The 26,523-nt window shown below is 39.5% G+C and overlaps 1 protein-coding gene across 1 annotated transcript in view; it reads right to left on the bottom strand.

The window, feature by feature from the left end:
* INPP5F (inositol polyphosphate-5-phosphatase F) overlaps window positions 1-26,523 on the bottom strand; it is a 97,607-nt gene that overhangs the window by 22,015 nt on the left and 49,069 nt on the right. The window contains exons 4-12 of the mRNA XM_082601673.1: window positions 12,907-13,035; window positions 12,515-12,682; window positions 11,447-11,503; window positions 9,183-9,381; window positions 8,460-8,639; window positions 7,496-7,563; window positions 2,297-2,421; window positions 1,444-1,521; window positions 420-540 (exon numbers count right to left, since the gene is read on the bottom strand). Coding sequence (XP_082457799.1) covers window positions 420-540; window positions 1,444-1,521; window positions 2,297-2,421; window positions 7,496-7,563; window positions 8,460-8,639; window positions 9,183-9,381; window positions 11,447-11,503; window positions 12,515-12,682; window positions 12,907-13,035 — 1,125 coding nt within the window. The remainder of the gene's footprint in view (window positions 1-419; window positions 541-1,443; window positions 1,522-2,296; window positions 2,422-7,495; window positions 7,564-8,459; window positions 8,640-9,182; window positions 9,382-11,446; window positions 11,504-12,514; window positions 12,683-12,906; window positions 13,036-26,523) is intronic.

Below are 26,523 nucleotides of genomic sequence, written 5' to 3'. Positions count from 1 at the left end.
ATACATAACACGGGTGAAGGGACTTGTCCCCTTGTCCTCCTCCAGCCTCATGGTCTTCCTTTAATGCCCTCTATTGGCAGAGCCTGACATGGAACCAGCTGGTTGAGCAGAAAGGTGGTGTGCAGACCCCATGCCCCAATACAGAAGCGAGTGTTTGGAGCTGAGAGAAAAAGGTAAATGACTACACAGTGCCACCCAGTACAATTTTAAATGCTGGGCCTCACATTTTTGAAATGAGTACTTAAGAAAACGCCCCTTGATTCAACTGATTTCTAGGAAAGGCTGTACTTTCCAGGTTTTAAAGCAACAAGGATGTTTGCATGCTGTAAATGTTCTGTGGAACAAAGATTTTAGTTACTGGTTTACATGTGAAAAAAAATTAAAAATGAATATTTACAATCCAGGGGACTCCAAATTACCTGCTGTTCCATGACCACTCGTGCAATGGCAGCTTGGACCACATTGGTGCGATCCAGGCAGTCCATGCAATTAACTCGAAAAATCCCTTCTTGTTTACATATTACTCCAGCTTGATCAACCCTTTTCAAAAACAGTATGGAATTACTTTACAATATGAAATACCTTAAAGTTTTCAAAACCCACAATTCTTCAAAGTGTAATAATAACAACAGCAACATTGGTTATCAATTTGCTTAGAATATTATTATGTGGCAGGCATTACTGAGACCTTTGTAGACATTATTGTTAATTTACACAATAACTCAACAAGGAAGATATTATCCCCATTTTGGGGAAAAAAAAAAACAGGTATACAAAGAGTGACTTGCCTGAGTCACACAACTACTAGGCAGAGCTGACACAACCCCTAGTCATGCTTTTCTACACATTTAAAACCAGAAGGCACTTTAAAACACCTTCCTGTTCCTCCTTTTTGACTTCAAGTAGAAATGCATGTAAATTAGCTTGAACAGACTAATTCACTCTATCACCCAGTGAGAAGTCATGCAGCATGCCTCACTCATCTAACTTCTCTAGCCACCTGTGGCCTTAAAAACTAATCAAATGTTCTCTCCTGTCCTTTAAGCCAACTTCTTCTTCCTACATCTCCCCTGAAGAATCAACTTCCTTCTCTGATAATTTTTAAATGTCTCAAAACTGGGACCAAATACCTCTAAACCTTCCTTCCCATGTTAGGGACCAAGAAGAAATGTAGATCATGGAGCGTTAGAAGGAATTAAAGAATAGTCACAGAGCACTTCACTCCATTTTGCTGACCACCTGACACCTTTTCCCTGTCCAAAGCTAACAATGCCTAATGACTCACACTCTTTTGAAAAGGAGAATAGGAATTGGGAAGCAAAGCAAGAAAACCAAAAATCCTTTCTCAGCCTGCTATTATTTTAACACTTAGTGATACTAGACAAATACATATGATTTCACAGACCAAGAGTCTGTCAAACTGATTTCTTACGAAATACCTACCAACACCACTTCATGTCAAGAATAATGTCATAAATGGCATCTGTTAGTGTTTGAACATTCTCAAACTTCATTCCTCGGCTAAAATACATGCCAAAAGGAAAAAAAAAACTTTAATAATTTTTTTAAGCTGAAGATATGATATCTAAGGTTACTTGGAAAAATGAAAGAACATTATTACTATAAATATGACAATAACACTACTTTAAATAAGCAATTATATAAATATTTATAACTAATCTTCATTATTAAAGAAAATATGCTTAAGAATACACTGAAACATATCACAGCCATCAGAAGCTTCTTTCCCCACCAAAATTTTCAATACCTAGGTCAATGAACCCACATTAGAGTCAGGATTATGACAGAAGAAACTTGCTTTCAGAATACACACAAGTTAAAATTACCATCAAAATGATTGTTGTTTTTCCAGAGCAAACTCCAGTGGAGTTATCCCAAGGGAGAGCAGTATTACTAACAGTATAAAGATGAGCCAGCAGGATGAGTTTTAAGTAAGGGAACACTATTATCCTGCCAGGCTCAAACTCAAGCAGAAAGGGAAAGTTCCAGAAATTCTTTAACTGAAGGATAAAAGGAAAAAAGGAACTCTAAGTCCCCAGGTCATTTCGGAACAAAAAGACTGTAAATATTTCAGGAAGAATTAACTTAAATTTTTAGGCAAAATAAAACCCGTATGAAAATGAAACTAAGTAAACAAATGATAGTCCTTTCCTTTCTAACAATGAGGAGAACAAGATTTTCTTCCCAATAAAGAGAAGAGAAACTAAGGTCCCTGTGGCAGTGTCTACCACAAACACTGGAACTGATCAAACCTCACCTCAGGAAGCCATCTTACCAGTGCTCATGGAAGTCAAATGAAACGTAAGTGAGGTGTGAGCTGTTAAAGAGCAGCACTTGTTTCAGGTAAGCGTCGCCAATTATTTTCTCTCTTCCTGCCTGGTCTACCAAGTTAATAATAACCTGTGAGAGTAAAGAAAAGGAAAAAATTTAGCTTAATCAGACTTGAGACTCATGATTTTTACTGAATTTATTTAGAATTATGTTTTAGAAATAATTTATAGCCAGGCTCAGAAATTAATCTACTCAAGCATCAATTTTTTTCCCTGTAAAATAAGATTTTCATTTGTTACATTTAGGTTTATGAGAATTTACATCAATGGTATGAATAGCTTTTTCACACATTATACATTTGCAATAATCTCTTAGAATATATAATGAAAACAAATTCCTTTATAATAGCAGGTATTTTAGATCTCTAGAATAATTTTTAAAGAAATATACAAGACCTACATACTGGACACTATGAAACTTTGCTGAAACATGTAAAAGAAAACCTGAATAAATGGAGAGACACACCATGGTGCCAGATGGCAAGATTCAATATTGTAAAGATGTCAAGTCTCCCTAGGTTAACCTATATACTCAACAATCCCAATCAAAATTCAATCAGGATCTTTTTATGGACTTGGAAAGTTAATTCTAAAGTTTATCTTGAAGAGTGAATAATACAGGAAAATATTTGAATAATAATAAAGGACTTGTCCCATTGGAGAGCAAAACATACTTTAAATGTATAGTGATTAAAACTGTGGTACGAGTGCAGAAAAATGAATGACTCAACAGAACACGACAGATGGCCTAGAGACAGACATATGTACATTGAGGAATCTAAGCTATGGTTACATCATTCTGAGAGAAATATGGACTATACTATATGTGGACTACGTATGGACTATACTATAGTGGTATCCTACAAATGGTATTGGGATAACTGTCTGTTTACATGGGGGGGACTCAAGTTAGCCCTCTACACTTCATTATAGACAAAATAGATTCTAGATGCATTAATGATCTAAATATTTTTTCTTCAAGTTATAAAAAAGCTAGACGAAATGTTGGGATGATTTTTTCCTAATTGAAGGATGGCACTGACCTTCTAAGCGTAACAAAAACCAGAGAGCGTAAAGAAAAGATGGACAGATGTGACAACATAAAAATATAAAACCTCTGTGTACTAAATGACAGTATAAGCAAAGGTTAAAAAAAAAAAAAGGACTACCTAGGGGAATATACCTGCAACATAAAAACCATTAACATATAAAGAGTGCTATAAATTCAGTAAGGAAAAAAATGGGTAAAGCATACAGAGGATATTCACAAGAGAAGATAAACAAATAGCCAATAAACATGAGACTACAACTTTAAAGAAATCTAAATTTTAAAACAGGAAACCAGTTTTCACCTATAGACAGGCAAAAGCTGAACACTAAATGTAGACAGCATTAGTGAGTATAGGGGTAATGGGCACTGGCTCCCACTGACACTGAGAGTGTGCACTGGTGTGATCTTTTTGGAAGCAACTGAGTGGTAGGTATCAACCTAAAAGAAATGTAATGTTTGATCCAGCCATTTCACCTCTAGAACTTTATAAAGCACACAAGTGTTCCAAAATATATAAAGGATGTTTTCTGGAGAATTTTAGAATAGCAAAAACTATATCCTAAAGGTCCACCAATGGAGAAATGGTTAAATAACAGCCATGAGCTATTAAGTGAAAACAGTTGCACAATAGTGTATATCCCATAGCTTATAGCCCTCTTTTGACTTAAATTTTGAATGGGTATATATGCATGTGTCAAGATGTTTTTTGCTGCAAATGACAAATTACTGACTCAAATCTCAGAACGGAAATCTGTTCTAAACCTCAGAAGTCGAGGCTGCACGGTTCCAGAACTGCTTCATTCACTGGTGACCAAAACCAGATCTATCTTTTTGTTCCGTCACCCTCGGCATATTAGTCAATCCTCAGGCTAGTGACCTAGGCTTGACACAGCTGCAGCAGTACCAATGAAATCCAGACACAACCCCCACAGGGGCTGACTGTGGGTTCCTGTGTCTCTTTTTATTAGAGTAGGAAATCGTGCCCAGAGCCTCCCAGCAGACCTCCCTTCACATCAGACCTCACTGGCCAAAGTGCCAAGAACGTACACCAAATACAGGCAAGAGCCACAGTAGAGACACCAAGACTGAGTCAGACCGACTGTAGGCCACCTCCCAGAGAGCAACTGCCCAGCAGATGAGGGTGGATAAAAGAACACTCTTGGGGCACTGTTAGAAAGGAACAAGCGTCTGCTCAACACATACGCCTATAAAGTTGATGTGCATGATGTGTACAAACAGGTTGTGAAAGTCAGCAGGGAGCAGGAATGAGGGTGGAGAGGAGGTTACTTCTTCTACTTCCTTTACATACCTCACTATTCAATTTTTACAGTGATTATGTGTGACATTTAAATTATGGTTTATTCTCTTCAATGCTACTTATAATTACACATATTGCGAATACATGAAATTGACTTACATTGTAAAAAATTCAAACGTGGATAAAGGTCACACCCTTCCTGACCACAACCTAAGTCCACAGCCTTCCCTGAAGGTAACTCCCACTACAAGTTTGACGTGTACCCTTTCAGGCCATCTAAGTGCGTTCCTATATAAATGTGCATGCCGTATGTAGGTGAGAATACACATATATATGAAAGAGAATTACATATGACACAGTTTTGTTTTGTGGGAGTTTTTAAATGGTAACGTGCCATATGCTGTTACGCAGTTTTTCTCACTCCACTATATAAGATCTTTTCACATTAGTACACACAGATGTACCTCATCTTTTTTTTTTTTTTTAAGAAAATGTTGGGGGTAGGAGTTTTTATTAATTAATTTATTTATTTTTGCTGTGTTGGGTCTTCGTTTCTGTGCGAGGGCTTTCTCTAGTTCTGGCAAGCAGGGGCCACTCTTCATCGCGGTGCGCGGGCCTCTCACTATCGCGGCCTCTCTTGTTGCGGAGCACAGGCTCCAGACGTGCATGCTCAGTAGTTGTGGCTCACAGGCCTAGTTGCTCCGCGGCATGTGGGATCCTCCCAGACCAGGGCTTGAACCCGTGTCCCCTGCATTAGCAGGCAGATTCTCAACCACTGCGCCACCAGGGAAGACCCCTCATCATTTTTAAGCATTTGTATTCAGCACTTTAGATATGCTGTACTTTATTTATCCACTGACCTCCTGATGATGAACAATTAGGGTTTTTTTATGCTGCAATAAAGGACGCTTATACATGCCTCCTTGATTGAACACGTTTCTCTCAGGGAGATTTAAAGTTTTTTGTCTTGTATTAGAGTTCCAGTTGCTCCACATCTTTCACAAAACTTGTACTTCCCGCCATTTTTAGTCATTCTGGTTTTGTGAATGGTGGTTTTAGTTTGCATTTCCCTGATGATTAATGACGTGGAACACCTTTTCATGTTTATCGGCCTTTGGACATCCTTTTTCATGAAGAATCTGCTCAAGTCTTTTGTCCAGTTTTCTTTTGGGCTGTACACCTTTTTTATGGATTTATAGGAGTTTTTAATGTACTCTAGATAAAAGTCCTTTGTCTTATATATGTCTTCTCCTGCTTTGTGAATTGCCTTTCCATTCTCTTAATGGTGCCTTTTAATAATCAGAAGTTCTTTTATTTTAGTGAAGTCAAATTTATCAATTTTTTCATTATGGTTGGTGCTTAAGTCCTATTTAATTTTAATAAATAATATTTATAACATATAGTAGTATTTTAATATTCAAAATATTTGATCATTCAATAAAGTTTCAGTAAATAAAGTTTTAGTAAAAATTAAACATTTAGTAAAGTCATTTTTTTTTCATTATGGTGAGTGCTTTTAAAGCCCTGTTTAAGACCCAAGGTCAAAAGATGCTCTATATTTTCCTTTAAAAGGCTTATTGTTTAACCTTTCACATTTAGATCCACATCCATCTGGAACTGATTTCTATATATGGTATGTAAGATATCAATAGACAAGTTACTGGATTAACAGTATAAGCATATTTTACTTTATTTATTTATTTTTTTGTGGTACGCGGGCCTCTCACTGTTGCAGCCTCTCCCGTTGCAGAGCACAGGCTCTGGACGCGCAGGCTCAGCGGCCATGGCTCACGGGCCCAGCCGCTCCACGGCACGTGGGATCTTCCCGGACCGGGGCACGAACCCGTGTCCCCTGCATCGGCAGGCGGACTCTCAACCACCGCGCCACCAGGGAAGCCCAAGCATATTTTATTTTGATTGATAATACCATTCAAAATGGCTATAGCGACTTATGCTCCTCCCAGCAATGTGTGAGCATTCTCATTTCCCCAGTTACCTGCCTTTATCTCTTACTACAAAATTTATATTTTTTTTCAATATGAGGGTTTGCTTTTTATTTCCCTGCTGGGACTTTCTTTGAGATTGCACAAAATTTATATATTAACAACTGAAATCTATTCAATATTGAGTCTTTCCTTCCAGGAACACGGTATTTTCTCTCCGTTTATTCAAGTCTTCTTTTACGTTCTTCAGTAATCCTCCCCTCCCAATACCCTTGCCCCCATATACATGCTATCTTTTTTGTATGTTCAGTAGATTTCAGGTTATTTCTTCCTATTTTTGTTATTGTTAGAAAAATGCATCCCATGGCATTACACCTTCAGACTGGTCATTGCTAATGGATAAGAGAGTTACTGATTAGTCTATATTAATCTGTATGAAATCTGGTCATCTTATTGAACTTGTATTTCACCTAAGAGTTCTCAAATGATTTTGGTTTATATGTTCACATACCTACATATGAGTGTATGAATAAATAAGAACGGTGGGCCGAGAAAAAAGATATTGAAGGATACATACCAAATTGTTATCTCAAAGAGATGGACCTATAGGTGGTACTGAGAGATGCCTTTCCTATCCTACTCCAGATACTTCTCAGATTGTAGCAACTGACAGTAGATTAATCTCATCTAAAAACAGTCTAAAGTAGCTGACTCAATGATAATTCTTAAAGAATATTAAGAACACTCTTAGCTATGTGTTCTTTAACTTCACAAGAAATGCCATTTTGCTTAATTATGAATAATATATTATTTTCATGAAATTTAAAGAAACAGATGCATAACCATTTCTAAAAATATGAAGGAACACTTATTACTACAGATCAAATCCCACCTGTTTTTTGTAAATTTTCAGTTGTTCTTCAAAATGGGCACAGAAATAGGCGACAGTGTCCTTTTCACCTACAAAGAAGTGATACAAAATATTTTTTTCCTTCCCATGTGTAACACAGAAATTAGTGCCTATTCCACCTTTACGTTTACTTTTACATAATTTATTGACAGCCCAAATGTAACTAAGATTGTCTAAAACCAATATTTTAAAATGAAATGCTAAGCAGAAGATCTCTGATTTTTTTCCCCCAATTAGACTAAACTGAAATACTGAAGGTGGCAACTATGAAATGACATTTATTATTTATATAACCAGCCAACTTGTCAGAAAAGGTTTCATGTAGTTTATAATAAATTAATAAAAACCCCTTTAAAACAAGGATGTTAAAAACTGAAGTTTTACTGAATTCTCACAAATATAAATTGTTTTGAGAGAAAAATATTCTGAAAACAATTTTTAAAATCAGCCTCTTCCAGTAATCTAATTAGATTGATATGACTTAGCTATTCCAGTGCTAAAGTTAAAATACTGGAAGAAATTAAGTCCTTAGTATTTAAAACAACAACAAACGTTTCATAGCAAAACATGTGAGTAAAGGCATCCTATCTATTCCCTGTAGATGCTGTCTTATTTAAGATATTTCCTGCTTCTATAAATATGGCCATATTTACACTTTTCCAAAATTAAGCATGTAATAAAGTATTCTTTAAAGAAACAACAAATTAAAATCTGTGAATTAAGGTCTGTTTTGCTCTATTTTGGCATCTTTTTATTGTTAATTACTTAAATTATCAACAACCATTATTACTTTTGTGATTATTATATCACTATTAAATTTTACCATATGAGTTATTATTTTAAATGAAGTATCTGGCAAAACAAATCCAAATCTATGAAGTATCTAATATTTTAAAAAACTCCCTCTGAAATCATCGTCCGCAAAGCAAGTAACTGACAGGCTTACTTCTGTCCAGCCGAGGTCTTGGATTATATCGATACCCAACCTGGCTCCAAAACACAGGCACAGAGCCTCGTGTTTGAATAAATGACAAGGTATGATTATGCACATGAATTAACTGCTCAGTCTCCACATAATTTGCAACATTTCCATTTTTATCCACTCCTCTTCGTTTATAACGCATTCCTAAAAGAAAATTAAAACAAAAGAGCAACATTGAAAAAAAAATTAGTCTCACTAGATATGCTTCTTAACCAAATCTGTGTCTTTCAGGACAGCCTTGGGGATCTAATGTGCAACTGCCAGGCAGAACAGTATCAACTTACCCCAGATCATGCCTGTATTCATCGTTTTTTAAAAGTTGAAGCTGAGATAGTTCCTGTGAACTGAAAGAGGAGGTTTTTCCCAAAGGTACTAGCACTCGGGAAGGATTTATTACTGTGATACAGGCTGTCAGTAGGAACAATGGTATCTAGAAGCACATCCCAAGTGACTTTCTGCTCTTTTCCACATATATACCTCCTTTTCTTTTCCCTTTTGTTAACTCTCTCCCATTCACTTCTCTCCAAAAACTTGGTCCCCAATTATATCACACTACTGGGAGTCACTGAGCACTTTGAAGCCAACTGTGTTTCCAAATCCATTATTGTCATTACCACTTCAGTACATCTGCAGATGTTCCATTCTCGCCTGGATTTAATTTGTACACTATTACAGCCCTCCACTCACCTGCTCTGTGTCTACTTCGGCGTGAAATGAGAGCCACTAGAAAGCGTGGGTGAATGTCATCCACGCAGGTGGACTCCTGAGGGGGTGTCTCTGGGCTGCTTTTCTCATCGTCAGATGACTCATTATAATTAACCACAAGTTCTTCAATCTGCACAAAACCTTGAATAATGGGGATAATCCAAAAGTCCACATCCGGTGTCTGAAAATAATATGAACATCATGTTGCTCCTATTCTGTACAGCACTGCTACTTTCTTAAACCCAAGCAGTAGTTAGCACATACTTGTTGTTAGTTTATTAGGAGCAGAAACCTTCCATCCTTTAACTATATTTTCTGCTTTTTGGAGAACACTAAGGAATGGAGGCAGGGAGGGGGGCGGAGGTGAGAGCCTTTCCTTTTGTTTACAGTGGTCAGCCTGAAAGGGACCACAGCTGCTGGGTACTAATTCAAGCTCCACCACTTAACTCCTGACACAGGTGAATCACTTAACCTTGCCGTGCCTTGGCATTCTGCTTTGCGAAATAAGAAAAACGACAACCTCATAAGATTGCTGTGAAGATTAAATGAGTAAAATCTAAAAAGTGTTTGGCACAGTGCCTGCCTAATAGTAAGGATTTAACAAATGTGGCTATTATGGTTATTCCTGCTGGTATAGAAGAAAATAAAGCTTAAAGGTTGATTTTCAACTCCCAATTGTATTAAGCCTTTAATTAAATACAACCAACTCTGATCACTTTATTATGAAACATAGAGGTCTATTCTTTCTAGTTTAGAAAAAGTCTTGCTCTGCCAAGCTAAAATCCAAGTAGTCAATGAACCAAAAAAAAGAATCCTTTCCATAAATATCTTATTTTAAAAAGTCATCCAATGTAATTAGGAGAGTATTAATTAAAGTTAGAGAGTTCCTCTTAGTCTGAAAGACTAAGAATACTCAGATTTCTCAACTGACTGTATGCAGGGACAGTAAAGGATGAAAAGTGCTCCAGAGAAGCTGTTCTTAGTCCCTCCTTCCCTCCTATCTCCGTATCTGTATCTAGCCTTAATCTCAGAATCAACTTCAAATCCACCCCTTCTTTCACAGTCTAAAGTAGCTGTGAAATATACTACTTATATACTCCAGGTCCTATCTCACAGTTTTGTTTTATGGAGACTGCAGACAGGATCTTAGGAAGGTGGTTAGAGTTGAAAATAGTGAAGCAAAGGATCTATCTACATTCATTACTTTTATCACCATTCTCATTATTTATATTTTTGTTTTAGCAATAAATACAAAACTCTCAGCAGGAACAGAGATAGGTATGCTACCAAATACCACCTTTATTGTAAGTCATCAGTTTTAAATGGTAATGCTACGTGTCTGACAAAAACTCTGCAAAACACATTAGAGCTCAATATGTCAGCAAACAGGACAAATACTCATTACAGACACCCTTATTTTTCTCCCCCTATCATTAAGTTTTGGTGGTCATGGTTTGATCAGCATCCTCAAGAGAGGCAAGAACATTTTAGAGAGGTGAGCCATGATAGATACCTAGTTTCAGACATCACCGATAAATAGGTCAAAATCATTTATACTAACCACCACCAATAGGGAGAAACAAAGAAAAAAGGTTTGAACTTTCTGAAAGATTAAGAAAAAGATAATCTGTGACCTATTCAACTTTTTGCTCAATTTGTGTCCAAAACAGTAACTGGCACATGGCAGGCTTTCCATAAATATTGGTTAATTGACCGAATAAATGAACTGTCTTTGGACAGTCATAATTCTCCAATATACATGACAGAGTAAAGGAAGAAGGTAATCATTAAACCTGAAGGAATCTCATGCAATAATCTCATGATATCCCCTGTCTTCTCTGATTCGAATACTTGTAGTACTGGAACGTTCTTAGAGATTTGTCTACTCCAATTTCCATATGAGGAAACAGGAACATTAAATGACTGGTATCACTAAAGGAAAACCGGGCTTCAACACTTCCAATGGGTACAAACAAAATATCTTTTACAGGAACTCTATGGATATTAGTTCCACAGCCTTAAATTATGACTGTTCTATGGAAACCTGCTGAAAAGATAAGCCTGTGGCTATATAGTCAAATTATGAACTGCCTTAAAGTAGTGCCCTGGTTTTCCCTAGCTAAATGATTCTCTTTCTACAGGGGAAAACATTACGTGAGATTTAAAATTTTAATTTTAGTACAACTTAAAAATATTTGCCTAACAACTATAAACTACCTTAGAATATTTCAGAAACAACTACTCACACCAATCTCAGTAAGGTCTTGTATCATATATTTATTCCAAAAAAATCGGTCATCGACCTGGAAAAGGTAGAAAACAAACAGTTCAGAAACATGTTGTTTGCAAATCAAAACTACAATGAGATATCATCTCACACTGGTCAGATGGCCATCATCAAAAAATCTAGAAACAATAAATGCTGGAGAGGGTGTGGAGAACAGGGAACACTCTTGCACTGCTGGTGGGAATGTGAATTGGTACAGCCACTATGGAGAACAGTATGGAGGTTCCTTAAAAAACTACAAATAGAACTACCATATGACCCAGCAATCCCACTACTGGGCATATACCCTGAGAAAACCATAATTCAAAAAGAGTCATGTACCAAAATGTTCATTGCAGCTCTATTTACAATAGCCAGGAGATGGAAACAACATAAGTGTTCATCATCGGATGAATGGATAAAGAAGATGTGGTACATATATACAATGGAATATTACTCAGCCATAAAAAGAAACGAAATTGAGTTATTTGTAGTGAGGTGGATGGACCTGGAGTCTGTCATACAGAGTGAAGTAAGTCAGAAAGAGAAAGACAAATACCGTATGCTAACTCATATATATGTAATCTAAAAAAAAAGGTCATGAAGAACCTAGGGGTAAGATGGGAAGAAAGACACAGACCTACTAGAGAATGGACTTGAGGATATGGGGAGGGGGAAGGGTAAGCTGGGATAAAGTGAGAGAGTGGCATGGACATATATACACTACCAAATGTAAAATAGATAGCGAGTGGGAAGCAGCCGCATAGCACAGGGAGATCAGCTCGGTGCTTTGTGACCACCTAGAGGGGTGGGATAGGGAGGGTGGGAGAGGCAAGAAGGAGGAGATGTGGGAACATGTGTATATGTATAACTGATTCACTTTGTTATAAAGCAGAAACTAACACACCATTGTAAAGCAATTATACTCCAATAAAGATGTAAAAAAATAAAATAAAAAAGAAACATGTTGTTTCAGTTCTCCTATAGAAGCCAAACGGGTCCATAAACTGTTCTGGTGGCAAACCCTGCTCTGAGCTGTGAGAGGTACCTTTTGCCAGAGAGGACAGGGGTCCCTCTCCCCAGCACTCTGCCTCTGCACTGAATTGGTCAGGTCATAGGTCAAGCTATAGTAAAAGGATTCGGAGTCCATGAACATCTTCAGCAACTCCTCAAGTAATCTTCTCTCCAACTTCTCCTTTTCTTTACTTTCCTTAACCTGTAAGAAATTAATCTACTATTACTGCAGGAATTAAATGTAAAGCATTGTGTGGATACCACACAATTCCCTAGGAGCAAAGTAAAACATAATCCCAAGGATATGCAGAGATGGTGCTTTAATATGACACGTAGTTTGAAAGTAAGTTTATTAGCAGGAAAGTCACCCCTCAATTTAAAACTAATCAAAGATGAATTCCAAGCCCATATCAATTAAACTCTTACTTTCTTTTTATTAGGAGCAGACACATTGGATTTAATATGCGTAAAGGTCTTCAGTAGAAACTTTGAGTCATCAGGAGATGGTATAATCTTCTCTGGTTTGTTAATTCCAAAATGATGCTTCTTACAGAGCTAAATAATAGGAGGAGAAAGAGAATTCATTATTACTAATATCTGCTTGCTTAGTGTTCAAGTGTGAGTGCAGAAGTGTCACTACTCCTCAAGCATTGTGGTTAAAACCTCAAGAGCAGGTAAAATGACCCAGTAGACAACTGATATTAGAAAACACAGCTGTGGTTTTAAGGATTAGAAAGCTACAGTAGAGGATAAGCAAAGAATACAGGGCAGGATATACTTAGGACTTAGGGGTAGAAAATTCAGGTTAGGATCATAGTAAGTTCTTATGTAATATAACTGAAGAATAAAATGCTCTGGTAGGGATTCATTAACGCTTTAAAAATTGGCATCAAAGATTAAAAATAGTGCAAAATACACATATGCTATGCTCTAGTCACATTTCTTTAGAGCAATATGTGCTAAATATTCATGCTAGTTAACTGAGTGTTTTGGGTGAGAAGTTGCCAAGAGTCTGCTCTATTGGGAATGGTAAAAGCTGGACGTTTCAACCACTCTCTCTCCTCCTGTCCTCACACACACTAATGAAATCAGCATAAAAACATACTCTTTGGGTCCAGAGATTAAGTTTGAAGCAGAAAGTAGGGGCTGCAGGAAATATGCAGTCCAACCAACAAAGGTGATGAAGAGGATTGGAAGGTGTTAAGACAAGAGAAGGGCACAGAGGTTCTACAGAGGACCACCTGGTTAAAGTCAAGCGTTTTACATATAATTTCATGTGGCTCAACACACAAAGCAAATATTCTGAAAGGGACATAAGGATTCTATTAACCATATGCAGACTAATTCCATTTTTTCAATACACTGGTCTTATTGCTATGCTAAGTGGTAGACCCCTATTAAGAGCTAACACTTACTAAATGGTTATCATTAGTAGTGTCTTACTTACAAAATAACTATTACTAGATTATAAACAGGATAAAAAAACTTAATGAGGAGAAAAAACTAATTCAAGATTGTGGGGTTTTTAAAAATATTTATTTATTTATTTTTTGGCTGCATCGGGGTCTTAGTTGCAGCACACAGTATCTTTTTTATTATGGTGCTCCGGCTCCAGAGAGCACGGGCTCATTAGTTGTGGCAGGCGCATGGGCTGCAGAGCAAGTGGGTTCGGTAGTTGTGGCGCATGGGCTCTCTAGTTGTGGCGCCCGGGCTCAGGTGCCCCGCGGCATGTGGGATCTTAGTTCCCCGACCAGGGATCCAACTGGCGTCCTCTGCATTGCAAGACGGATTCTTAACCACTGGACCACCAGGGAAGTCCCCTGGTTCGAGTTTTGATTATAAATTTTTTTTTAAAAGTTAGGGGGCTGGACTTCGCTGGTGGCACAGTGGTTGGGAATCCTCCTGCCAATGCAGGGGACACGGGTTCGAGCCCTGGTCCCAGAGGATCCCATGTGCTACGGAGCAACTAAACCCGTGCGTCACAACTCCTGAGCCTGCATGCCACAACTACTGAAGCCCATACACCTAGAGCCCATGCTCCGCAACAAGAGAAGCCACTGCAATGAGAAGCCCGCACACCACAATGAAAACCCAATGCAGCCAAAAATAAATAAGTAAATTATTTTTTTTTAAAAGAAAGGGGGCTGTTCCTGTTTTATCAAATTGGAAGTGGAGACTGAACGAAGAATTCAGATGTACTGCAATCTTACGGGTTTTATGTCTTTTCAAAGCTATGGCTACCAAACACTCTATTCACATGGGTTTCACAACATGATTACAACTTTACACTCCTCCTGGCCTACCCGTGAAGACAAGGGAACCAAAGGTGAAGTAAAAAAAATCTACAGTCATCCTGCCAAAACCAGGTTAACTTAATTTCCCTTCAAGTAAGCAAAACTAACCAGATCTTGAGATAATGGGGAAGGAGCAAGAATCAAGCATATGGACGTTGCTCCAGCAATTCTCTCCTGTCCCCTCTTTCTGCCTGATCATTCCCACCAGCACAGAAACACACTGATATTTCTCTCCTCTAACACTCCTCCTGTGCCAGCCAGGGCCCTGCTTCTTTGTACTCCTCACTGCCTCCAATCCCTCTCCTCCCGTCTCTCTCCAGCCCACTCCAACTTGGCTCTGGCCCCCACCACTCCACCTAAACCTTATCTTCAGTGTGACCAATGGTCTCTACTTGGCTAAATGCAGTGGTGGATTCCTGGTCCTTATCTTAACCGCTTAGTAGCATTTGACACAGTTCATCTCTCCCTCATGCTCTCGGATACACTGCCTTACTTGGCTTCCAGTGGTCACTCTTTTCCTCTTTTACTGGTTCTTTCCTGACCATTTGACTTCTTATTGTCTTGGCACCTCAAGGTTCAGTCCTTGACTCCTTTCTCTATCTGCATTAACTCCCTCAGCGATTTCATCCAGTCTCATGGTAGGTAAATACCATCTACATGCCAACCCTTCCTTCCCAGTGGTACATTTCCAACCCCGCTCTTTCCCAAAATTCTAGAAGCACATATCCCAACGTTTCCACTTGGATTTCCATCAGGTATCTCACACGCAACATGTTCAAAACTAGACCCTCATCTTCTCTCCTCTGCCTTCATCTCCTGTGGCTCTCCTCTCCTTGCTTACTCCACTCCACCCATATCAGCCTCCTTGCTCTTCCTCAACAAGCCAGGACTACTTCCACCTCAGGGCCTGTGTTCTGGCTATTCTCTCGGCCCAGACATCCTTTCCTCAGATATCTTACCATAATCTCCACTCCTGTGCACTCCACCCACCACCCTTACTGCACTCAACTTTTATTTCCCGTAGCGTTCACTACTTTCCAACATATGACATAATATAATTATGTTGATGTTTACTGTCTGCCGCACCCCCATCATAATGTAAGTTCCATAATAGCAGAGATCCTTGTTTTACTGACTCATATACCTCCAGGGCCTTAGCAGTACCTGGTACAGGAGGTCTCAAAAAACCTTTGTTAAATGAATGGATGGACTCTGACGCTACAAATGTAAGTGGTAACCTCCAGATTCACACATGGGGCATAAAAGTAGTCCTAGAAAACCATCACTTCCCTTCTTCCATGAATACACCTCATACCCCCTCCAGCCTTGGTTACTATAGAATTATTGGGGCAGCAAAGGAGCTCTCCTGTCGCCCCCTGCTGCTGCTGCTGCGTGCGGCACTGAGCAATTGCTGGCCAGTGATTTTTATGCAGAGTGTTAATAATCATCTAGTCACATTAATAACACCTTCTTTAAAAAATCTGAAAACGTGCCTTAAACCTAGTTATAGATTGTTGCAATTTTAATATTCAAACAGGATATTACGCCTCTGTCAGACACAGTTATTCCTTAAGAGCATTCAAGCCAGCAAGACTCTCCCCCAGGAATATATCAAAGATGATTCTAAATATCTAGCTGTTCTAAAGTAATCTTGCAGCAGCACACCTAGTCTGCACCCACTCTCCTCAGTCTCAGAAGGATGGGAGTTGTTTTTCTCTGCAAGGCTAGTTTCCTGCTGTGTCTCCTCTAGGATCAGGACCTTGCCCCGTCATTCACCACCACCCCCAATAGCCCCTTTCCTACCACCTTTTAACATTGTTCACGTTTACCAGAATCGTTTTTCTAAATCCATCCCTCAACCCTGAAATCTCCGTGAGTTAGCAGGGTACAGTGTCACAGTCACTGGACCTGTGAGGACTATAGTCCGACTGGGGTAGGTCAAAGAGTGAGGGCCAATGAAACTGCTCAGGCGGAGTGAAGCAAGGACCCCCTCGCTCTGAAAAGGATGAACCTTATGTCTGTCTAAGAATGTGGCATTAATGATCACTCTGCCATCTCGTCACCCGGCCCCTAGGACACCCGTCGCTCTGGGCTCTTCCCCCACCTCCAGCTGTTCCTTCTGTGTCTTCTTTGTGGGCATCTCTATCTCTAAAGGTAATGGTGGCTCCCGATGTTCCACCCTTAGTTCTCTTCCCATTCTTCATGCTCTGCCAAGAAAGTTTCATCCTCTTTCCTCATTTTTAAGTACCATTACGTTGAACTCCACATTTCTAACTCTGCTCTTTTGCTCTGAGCTCATGACCCCAAGATACATCTCCCCACTCATGAGACACTGGTCTCTCAGATTCGGCATCTCCAAACCTGACCAACGCCTGTTCGGCAAATCTTGTTCCTTCGCCGGTATGCCGTATCTCAGGCAACGACTACATCACCCACTGGATTACTGAAGCAAGAAACCTTGGAGTCATCTTCCATTATTCTACCTGCTAAAGGCTCTCCTATCAACCCCAACTACTTCATGTTGATTGATGTTGTGTTAATTCAGATCCTTATCTTTTGCCAAGACCAGTGTTTCTCAAGGGAGGTGCTACTGGCTTAACAGACAAGAGAATTCTTTTCGGCACAATTATCTCACTTAGAACAGATAACCTAACAGCCTCCTTTCATGAACTAGGGGGTCCCACTCCACCAGCACCAGGCTTAAAGTACTGAACATGGCTCCAGACCCCCATCTCCAATATAGCCCTTTTAGTTCCCTTTATTGTGTAGGGGACCAAATCTCCACCCACCACTGCCTGCTTATGGATGCAGAAACTAGAAGGCCTCTGTCTGATCCACTATTCCATTTATGGTCCATGAAGATAAGATGCGGTTTCCCTCTAGGCCTGGCAATGTCTTGTTTTTCTTTTCTTTTCTCTCTCTCTCTTTTTTTAAAAATCTATCCTCTTCCTGGGCTTGGAACAGAGTTGATATAGGCCCAATATCCCTTAACTCCCAAATCCAAAACACTCTGAAACCTGAAAGTTTTTTAAAAGTTTGCTACAAGCTCATCTAATGACAAAATAATCCCTGAACTGATATGAGGCAATTTATAGTCATCATTTACTTTCCTTAGAATGAATATTCATATGATTCTTTAAGAAGTATGAATGTGTAAAATTGTAGGGTCATGTCCCAGACTCAGTGCACATGTATCAAGTACATGGAATAACCTTTTAGAAAGTCCCCAAAACCTGAATTCTAAAACAAATACAGCCCCAAAGATTTCAGATAAGGATTGTGACCTGCATTACAAAGCACAAAGTCACCACACTATCTTATCCAGAAGTCTGTCTCTGTCTCTTAAAACTGACTTTTCTAAATAGAAATTTAAAATACTTTAAACATAAACACTTTCAATGAATATTTAAAAATCTTCCATATATAAAGTTAACTTTAGAAAAGAAAGTATAGACCACTATCTTTTAAAATAGGTTAAATTTAGGCCTACCAAGAAACAGGAATACAGAAAACTACTTCTTGGGATCCCTTTCAGTCTTAAGATGCTTTGTTTACACAGAGCTCTAGGGATTACGACACAAAGCGTGGACAGTGGGATCACCTTCCCTTTTCCAGAGGCCCAGCCAGTCCTGTGTAACATGTGCTTAGGCACTTCTCACGACATCGATACACACCATCTCAAAAAGAAAAGCACCACTGCAAGCTCCCCCAGTTTTTCTACTACTCTAGCAACTTACATTTCACAACCAAGATTAAGGGCTGATGTTGCTGCTGCTGTACAGGAAAAGGAAAATAAATGATTTTACTTTAAAGGTTGGTAGCTATCTATGTCCATCTGGAGCTAAAATTTTAAACAGATGTCTAATGGGAAACCAAATATGGAAAATGATACAGTTATCTATTAAGGCAATGAGATACAGCAAATAAGATATGCAGATATGGAACATAAGCCTATAAAACTTTAAAGGATGTTTTTTCAAAAGAAAGAACATCTATGTCCTCATTTATTTGAAACCCACAGATTCTTCACAACCCTGTAAAGATCTTTTTTTTTTTCCTTTTTTTTCGGCCATGCTGCACGGCATATGCGATCTTAGTTCCCCAACCAGGGATCAAACCCGTACCCACTGCAGTGGAAGTGCAGAGCCTTAACCACTGGACTGCCAGGGAAGTCCCTAGATCTTTTTTTTTTTTTTCTCTTTAATGGCACATTGCTTTGAAAAACAGTCTGGCAGGTCCTCAAGAGGTTAGACACAGTTACTATATGACCCAGCAATTCCACTCCTAGGTATGGAATTTCTCTTTCTCCCAAGAGAAACGAAAACAAATGTCCACCCAAAAACTTATACAAAATGTTCACAGCAGTATTACTCATAACAGCCTCAAAGTGAAAACAACCCAAATGTCCATCATCTGATGAATGGATAAATAAAATGTGGTATACAATGGAATAAAAAGGAATTAAGTGTTGACACATGCTACAATAAGCATGAACCTTGAAACATGGTGATAAATAAAAGAAGCCAGTCGCAAAAGGCCACATATTTTATGATTCCATTTATCAGAAATATTCAGAATAGGCAAATTTACAGAGAAAGAAAGTAGATTAATGGTTGCCTAGGATTTGCCTGGGGTTTGGGGGGAAATGAGTGACTACTAATGAGTGCAGGGTTATTTTTAGAGTGATGAAAATGTTCTAACATTAATTGTGGTGACAGTTACAAAACTGTGAATATACTAAAAACCACTGAAATTACGTGCTTTAAATGAGTAAACTGTACACTACGAAACTTATTTTAAAAACTGGCAAACAAGCCATATAACTAAAGCAAAAAGTCAACTGGGGGGCAGGGGGGACCTTCAAGATGGTGGAGGAGTAAGATGTGGAGATCACCTTCCTCCCCACAAATACATCAGAAATACAACTACATGTGGAACAACTCCTATAGAGCACCTACTGAACGCTGGCAGAAGACCTCAGACTTCCCAAAAGAGCCGTGTGGCTGACAGGGTCTTGGTGTTCTGGCCGGGTGTCAGGCCTGTGACTCTGAGATGGGAGAGCTGAGTTCAAGACATTGGTCCACCAGAGACCGCCCGGCTCCATGTAATATCAAACGGTGAAAGCTCTCCCAGAGATCTCCATCTCAATGCTAAGACCCAGCTCCACTCAACGACCAGCAAGCTACAGTACTGGACACCCTATGCCAAACAACTAGTAAGACAGGAACACAACCCCACCCATTAGCAGAGAGGCTGCCTAAAATCATAATAAGGTCACAGACACCCCAAAACACACCACCGGACACGGTCTTGCCCAGCAGAAAGACAAGATCCAGCCTCCTCCACCAGAACACAGGCACTAGGACACTCCACCAGGAAGCCTACAGAGCCCACTGAATCAACCTTAGCCACTGAGGGCAGACACCAAAACAGCGGGAACTATGAGCCTGTGAAAAGGAGACCCCAAACACAGTAAGTTAAGCAAAATGAGAAGACAGAGAAACACACAGCAGATGAAGGAGCAAGGTTAAAGCCCACCAGACCAAACAAAGAGGAAACAGGCACTCTAACTGAAAAAGAATTCAGAGTAATGATAGTAAAGACGATCCAAAATCTTGGAAACAGAATGGAGAAAATACAAGTAACGTTTAACAAGGACCTAGAAGAACTAAAGAGTAAACAAACAATGATGAAAAACACAATAAATGAAATTAAAAATTCACTAGAAGGAAACAATAACAGAATAACTGAGGGAGAAGAATGGATAAGTGACCTGGAAGATAAAATAGTGGAAATAACTACTGCAGAGCAGAATAAAGAAAAAAGAATGAAAAGAATTGAGGACAGTCATAGAGACCTCTGGGACAACACTAAATGAACCAAAATTCGCATTATAGGAGTCCCAGAAGAAGAGGAGAAAAAGAAAGGGACTGAGAAAATATTTGAAGAGACTATAGTTGAAAACTTCCCTGATATGGGAAAGGAAAGAGTCAATGAGGTCCAGCAAGCACAGAGAGTCCCATACAGGATAAATTCAAGGGGAAAAACACCAAGACACATATTAATCAAATATCAAAAATTAAACACAAAGAAAAAATATTAAAAGCAGCACGGGAAAAACAATAAATAACATACAAGGGAATCCCCATCAGGTTAACAGCTGATCTTTCAGCAGAAACCCTGCAAGCCAGAAGGGAGTAGCAGGACATAATTAAAGTGATGAAAGGGAAAAACCTACAACCAAGATTACTCTACGCAGCAAGGATCTCATCCAGATTTGATGGAGAAATTAAAACCTTTACAGATAAGGAAAAGCTAAGAGAATTCAGCAGCACCAAACCAGCTTTACAACAAATGCTAAAGGAACCTCCCTAGGCAGGAAACACAAAGAAAAGACCTACAATAACAAACCCAAAACAATTTTTAAAATGTTAATAGGAACATACATATCGATAATTACCTTAAATGTAAATGGATTAAATGCTCCAACCAAAAGACACAGACAGGCTGAATGGATACAAAAACAAGACCCATCTATATGCTGTCTACAAGAGACCCACTTCAGACCTAGGGACACATACAGACTGAAAATAAGGGGATGGAAAAAGATATTCCATACAAATGGAAATCAAAAGAAAGCTGGAGTAGCAATCCTCATATCACACAAAGTAGACTTTAAAACAAAGACTAGTTCCAGGGAAGATGGCGGAAGAGTAAGACACGGAGATCACCTTCCTCCCCACAGATACACCAGAAATACAGCTACACGTGGAACTCCTACACAACACCTACTGAACGCTGGCAGAAGACCCCAGACCTCCCAAAAGGCAAGAAACACCCCACGTACCTGGGTAGGGCAAAGCGGAGAGATTCCCGCACAGAGGATCGGTGCCGAGCAGCACTCACCAGCCCGAGAGGCTTGTCTGCTCGCCCGCCGGTGCGGGCGGCGCTGGAAGCTGAGGCTCGGGCTTCAGTCAGAGCGCAGGGAGAGGACTGGGGCTGGCGGTGAGAACTCAGCCTGAAGGGGGCTAATGTGCCACAGCTAGCCGGGAAGGAGTCCGGGAAAACTCTGGAGCTGCCGAAGAGGCAAGAGACTTTTTCTGCCCTCTTGGTTTCCTGGTGTGTGAGGACAGGGGATTAAGAACGCTGCTTAAAGGGGCTCCACAGACGGGCGCGAGTCGTGACTGAAAGCGCGGAGCCCAGTGACGGGCGTGGGACGCTGGGGCTGCTGCTGCCGCCGCCACGAGGCCTGTGTGCGAGCGCAGGTCACTGTCCACACCGCCCTTCCGGGAGCCTGTGCAGCCCGCCACTGCCGGGGTCCCGGGATCCAGGGGCGGCTTCCCTGGGAGAACGCACGGCGCGCCTCGGGCTGGTGCAACGTCACGCCGACCTCTGCCGCTGCAGGCTCGCCCCGCACTCCGTGCCCCTCCCTCCCGCCCGGCCTGAGTGAGCCAGAGTCCCCGAAGAGGCTGCTCCTTTAACCCTGTCCAGTCTGAGCGAAGAACAAACACCCTCCGGCGACCTACACGCAGAGGCGGGGCTAAATCCAAAGCTGAGACCCGGGAGCTGTGAGAACAAAGAAGAGAAAGGGAAATCTCTTCCAGCAGCCTCAGAAGAAGCGGATTAAAGCTCCACAATCAACTTGATGTACCCTGCATCTGTGGAATACATGAATAGACAACAAATCATCCCAAATTGAGGAGCCAGGAGTCAGTGCTATGCCTCTGAGGTGGGAGAGCCAACTTCAGGACACTGGTCCACAAGAGACCTCCCAGCTCCACATATCAAACGGCAAAAATCTTCCAGAGATCTCCATCTCAACACCAGCACCCAGCTTCACTCAACGACCAGCAAGCTACAGTGCTGGCCGCCCTATGCCAAACAACTAGCAAGGCAGGAACACAACCCCACCCATTAGCAGAGAGGCTGCCTAAAATCATAGAAAGTCCGCAGACACCCCAAAACACACCACCAGACGTGAACCTGCCCACAAGAAAGACAAGATCCAGCCTCACCCACCAGAACACAGGCACTAGTCCCCTCCACCAGGAAGCCTACACAACCCACTAAACCAACCTTAGCCACTGGGGACAGACACCAAAAACAACGGGAACTACGAACCTGCAGCCTGCAAAAAGGAGAACCCAAACACAGTAACATAAGCAAAATGAGAAGACAGAAAAACACACAGCAGGAGAAGGAGCAAGATAAAAACCTACCAGACCTAACAAATGAAGAGGTAATAGGCAGTCTACCTGAAAAAGAATTCAGAATAATGATAGTAAAGATGATCCAAGATTCTATTTCTAAGATCCAAAATCTTGGAAATAGAATAGACAAAATGCAAGAAACAGTTAACAAGGACCTAGAAGAACTAAAGATGAATCAAGCATCGATTAAAAACACAATAAATGAAATGAAAAATACTCTAGATGGGATCAATAGCAGAATAACTGAGGCAGAAGAATGGATAAGTGAGGTGGAAGATAAAATAGTGGAAATAACTGCTGCAGAGCAAAATAAAGAAAAAAGAATGAAAAGAACAGAGGACAGTCTCAGAGATCTCTGGGACAACATTAAACGCACCAACATTCGAATTATAAGGGTTCCACAGAAGAAGAGAAAAAGAAAGGGACTGAGAAAATATTTGAAGAGATTATAGTTGAAAACTTCCCTAATATGGGAAAGGAAATAGTTAATCAAGTCCAGGAGGCACAGAGAGTCCCATACAGAATAAATCCAAGGAGAAATACGCCAAGATACATATTAATCAAACTGTCAAAAATTAAACACAAAGAAATCATATTAAAAGCAGCAAGGGAAAAACAACAAATAACACACAAGGGAATCCCCATCAGGATAACAGCTGATCTCTCAGCAGAAACTCTACAAGCCAGAAGGGAGTGGCAGGACATAATTAAAGTGATGAAGGAGAAAAACCTGCAACCAAGACTACTCTACCCAGCAAGGATCTCATTCAGATTTGATGGAGAAATTAAAACCTTTACAGACAAGCAAAAGCTGAGAGAGTTCAGCACCACCAAACCAGCTTTACAACAAATGCTAAAGGAACTTCTCTAGGCAAGAAACACAACAGAAGTAAAAGACCTACAATAATGAACCCAAAACAATTAAGAAAATGGGAATAGGAACATACATATCGATAATTACCTTAAATGTAAATGGACTAAATGCTCCCACCAAAAGACACAGAGTGGCTGAATGGATACAAAAACAAGACCCATATATATGCTGTCTACAAGAGACCCACTTCAGACCTAGAGACACATACAGACTGAAAGTAAGGGGATGGAAAAAGATATTCCATGCAAATGGAAATCAAAAGAAAGCTGGAGTAGCAATTCTTATATCAGACAAAATAGACTTTAAAATAAAGACTATTAGAAGAGACAAAGAAGGACACTACATAATGATCAAGGGATCGATCCAAGAAGAAGATATAACAATTGTAAATATTTATGCACCCAACATAGGAGCACCTCAATACATAAGGCAAATACTAACAGCCATAAAAGGAGAAATCGACAGTAACACACTCATAGTAGGGGACTTTTAACACCCTACTTTCACCAATGGACAGATCATCCAAAATGAAAATAAATAAGGAAACAAGCTTTAAATGATACATTAAACAAGATGGACTTAATTGATATTTATAGGACATTCCATCCAAAAACAACAGAATACACATTTTTCTCAAGTGCTCATGGAACATTCTCCAGGATAGATCATATCTTGGGTCACAAATCAAGCCTTGGTAAATTTAAGAAAATTGAAATCGTATCAAGTATCTTTTCTGATCACAACGCTATGAGACTAGATATCAATTACAGGAAAAAATCTGTAAAAAATACAAACACATGGAGGCTAAACAATATGCTACTAAATAACCAAGAGATCACTGAAGAAATCAAAGAGGAAATCAAAAAATACCCAGAAACAAATGACAATGAAAACACGACAATCCAAATCCTATGGGATGCAGCAACAGCAGTTCTAAGAGGGAAGTTTACAGCAATACAATCCCACCTCAAGAAACAAGAACATCTCAAATAAACAACCTAACTTACACCTGAAACAATCAGAGAAAGAAGAACAAAAAAACCTCAAAGTTAGCAGAAGGAAAGAAATCATAAAGATCAGATCAGAAATAAATGAAAAAGAAATGAAGGAAACAACAGCAAAGATCAATAAAACAGAAAGCTGGTTCTTTGAGAAGATAAACAAAATTGATAAACCATTAGCCAGACTCATTAAGAAAAAAAGGGAGAAGACTCAAATCAATAGAATTAGAAATGAAAAGGAGAAGTAACAACTGACACTGCAGAAATATAAAGGATCATGAGAGATTACTACAAGGAACTATATGCCAATAAAATGGACAACCTGGAAGAAATGGACAAATTCTTAGAGAAGCACAACCTTCTGAGACTGAACCAGGAAGAAATAGAAAATATAAACAGACCAATCACAAGCACTGAAATTGAGACTGTGATTAAAAATCTTCCAACAAACAAAAGTTCAGGACCAGATGGCTTCACAGGCGAATTCTATCAAACATTTACAGAAGAGCTAACACCAACCCTTCTCAAACTCTTCCAAAATATAGCAGAGGGAGGAACACTCCCAAACTCATTCTACGAGGCCACCATCACCCTGATACCAAAACCAGACAAAGATGTCACAAAGAAAGAAAACTACAGGCCAATATCACTGATGAACACAGATGCAAAAATCCTCAACAAAATACTAGCAACAGAATCCAACAGCACATTAAAAGGATCATACACCAGGATCAAGTGGGGTTTATCCCAGGAATGCAAGGATTCTTCAATATATACAAATCAGTCAATGTGATACACCATATTAACAAATTGAAGGAGAAAAACCATATGATAATCTCAATAGATGCAGAAAAAGCTTTTGACAAAATTCAGTACACATTTATGATAAAAAACCCTCCAGAAAGTAGGCATAGAGGGAACCTACCTCAACGTAATAAAGGCCATATATGACAAACTCACAGCCAACATTGTTCTCAATGGTGAAAAACTGAAACCATTTCCACTAAGATCAGGAACAAGACAAGGTTGTCCACTCTCACCACTCTTATTAAACATAGTTTTGGAAGTTTTAGCCACAGCAATCAGAGAAGAAAAAGAAATAACAGGAATCCAAATCGGAAAAGAAGAAGTAATGCTGTCACTGTTTGCAGATGACATGATACTATACATAGAGAATCCTAAAGATGCTACCAGAAAACTACTAGAGCTAATCAATGAATTTGGTAAAGTAGCAGGACACAAAATTAATGCACAGAAATTTGCATTCCTATACACTAATGATGAAAAATCTTAAGAGAAATTAAGGAAACACTCCCATTTACCACTGCAACAAAAAGAATAAAATACCTAGGAATAAACCTACCTAGGGAGACAAAAGGCCTGTATGCAGAAAACTATAAGACACTGATGAAAGAAATTAAAGATGACACAAACAGATGGAGAGATATACCACGTTCTTGGATTGGAAGAGTCAATATTGTGAAAATGACTATATTACCCAAAGCAATCTACAGATTCAATGCAATCCCTATCAAATTACCAATGGCATTTTTTACAGAACTAGAACAAAAAAATCTTAAAATTTGTATGGAGACACAAAAGACCCCGAATAGCCAAAGCAGTCTTGAGGGAAAAAAACAGAGCTGGAGGAATCAGATTACCTG

The sequence above is a fragment of the Mesoplodon mirus genome (genome assembly GCF_964341445.2).
Source record: "Mesoplodon mirus genome assembly, chromosome: 2".
NCBI lineage: Eukaryota > Metazoa > Chordata > Mammalia > Artiodactyla > Ziphiidae > Mesoplodon > Mesoplodon mirus.
The sequence above is the reverse complement of the archived record's forward strand: the minus strand, read 5'-3'. Positions and strand labels throughout refer to the sequence as shown.